The sequence below is a fragment of the Propithecus coquereli genome, unplaced genomic scaffold (assembly GCF_000956105.1).
Source record: "Propithecus coquereli isolate 6110/MARCELLA unplaced genomic scaffold, Pcoq_1.0 Scaffold636, whole genome shotgun sequence".
Classification (NCBI taxonomy): Eukaryota; Metazoa; Chordata; class Mammalia; order Primates; family Indriidae; genus Propithecus; species Propithecus coquereli.
The window spans coordinates 151,401-153,170 of NW_012152352.1; the positions used below are offsets into that span (position 1 = coordinate 151,401).

The 1,770-nt window shown below is 36.1% G+C and overlaps 1 protein-coding gene across 1 annotated transcript in view; it reads right to left on the reverse strand.

The window, feature by feature from the left end:
* Window positions 1-1,770, reverse strand: part of ARHGAP42 (Rho GTPase activating protein 42) — a 333,741-nt gene that overhangs the window by 32,843 nt on the left and 299,128 nt on the right. The window contains exons 14-15 of the mRNA XM_012659813.1: window positions 1,291-1,365; window positions 504-588 (exon numbers count right to left, since the gene is read on the reverse strand). Coding sequence (XP_012515267.1) covers window positions 504-588; window positions 1,291-1,365 — 160 coding nt within the window. The remainder of the gene's footprint in view (window positions 1-503; window positions 589-1,290; window positions 1,366-1,770) is intronic.

The window sequence follows — 1,770 nt, forward strand, 5'->3', positions numbered from 1 at the left end:
GGTGATTAGGCAGTATGATAAAGTTCTAGTAGGGTCCCAGGCAGTCCTAAACGGCAGACCTCAAAGACACCAATGTCCCTTAGCACTTCTTACCATGATAGTATTAAAAGAGGAGGCAGGGAGATAATTTTTTCACTTTGTAAAAACTATCCTACCGCAGGAACAAAACCTCTCTGGGGACAATAGTTAAAAAACAAAACAGGACAGTTTTCCATTTCAATGTGTTATTTTAAAAAAATACATGAAAACCTCACATACAAATGTAATATAAATAAATACTCATTGAGTGTTCATAAAAATGTTGCAGTCTTTTAAGTTATTATTGGCGAAAATCAAGTACAAGTTCCAGAATACTAAACATCAATGTTACCGCCTTGTACTAGTTCTCCCTAAGGGAATTGAGCTAAGGAACGAAGCTTGTGGGCACAGGTGCCATGAAATCACATGGTTACTGCCCAAGGGAGCAAGTCAGAGATCACATCCAGAGCATCAGCAGTTGTCACCTGAGGTAGTTTTTCAGTCCACTCGTTATTGTCTTATTGTCCCACAGTTCGATATCAATGTCAATATCAGGAGGCGATTTTGGAGCTGGAGAGAATGAAAACAAAATGTTTAAATTGTGCAACTCAAAATATTACCTGTGCCATTATGAAAATGGATTAAATCTAAGTAGGTCAAAAGAGAGAGACATTCATTTTTTAGGATGCCAACAGAATTAACTTTAGGATTGTGGTTTGTGTGAACTGGCAAAAAGCTCACTAAACCTCAAAAATATCTTGTGGAGTAATAAGTCTCCCAAATCAAATTATTACTAATTGCTAACATGACAGAACACTTCACATGTACCCAGCATGCTTCTAAGTGTTTTCCAGGGATTAACATACTCAATCCTCACAACTGTTAAAAGGCAGGAACTGTTATTATCCTCATTTTTATAAATGAGGAGGCTGAGCCACAAAGAAGTTAAGCAAATTACTCAAGGTCACAAAACTTCTAAGTGGCCAAGCTGGGATTCCAAGCCAGGCAATGACTCTAGCATCTATGCATCTCATTGTATATCTAATCAAAGGACAATCGAGAAAAAGCCTAATATTATAAAAATGTCTCCTGAAATTCTGACTATTCATCTATTATAACTGATCAAAACCTGAATATAAACATTAATTTAAAATATTATTTGAAAATACTCAAAATCAAGCAATACTGTCTATATCTCAAAGAAACCTATGGTTTATATTACCTATAAGAATATAAAAATCAATGAAGTAACTTGCTTCATTCAAAACTTACAAAATGTAGTATTCATGAGTTTTTGAACTTTGGAGTTCACTCCTCCTATTCGGTAGAGGCCTAAAATGGTGATGCCTATTGGGATGGAAAATCACAAGAAAATGGCTTGAGACACAGCTTCGCAATTACAGAATGTTAAAAACTCAGACAGGCGCCGACACAGATTGAAAGCTACTTATCCAATTTTGCAGTCGAACTTTAGCAAACCTACCCTGGAAACATCCATCAGACATATATTTCTCAGACAATGAACAGTAATTTGAAAGTCTTTGAAGATCTTCAAAGCAGCAAAGTATACCTGTCCATTCACCATTATTTGAATATAAAAAAGCATCAAAGATGGAAAGGGATGATCAGTATTCCTCATCTTCTAGTTCTTCAGTCATGGAGTCCTCCTGCATGTTGAACAGTCCTGTGGCATTTAGATCTTCATTTTAAAGGTGAGGAAACAGAGAATTCAAGGAACCTGCTTAACTTCTC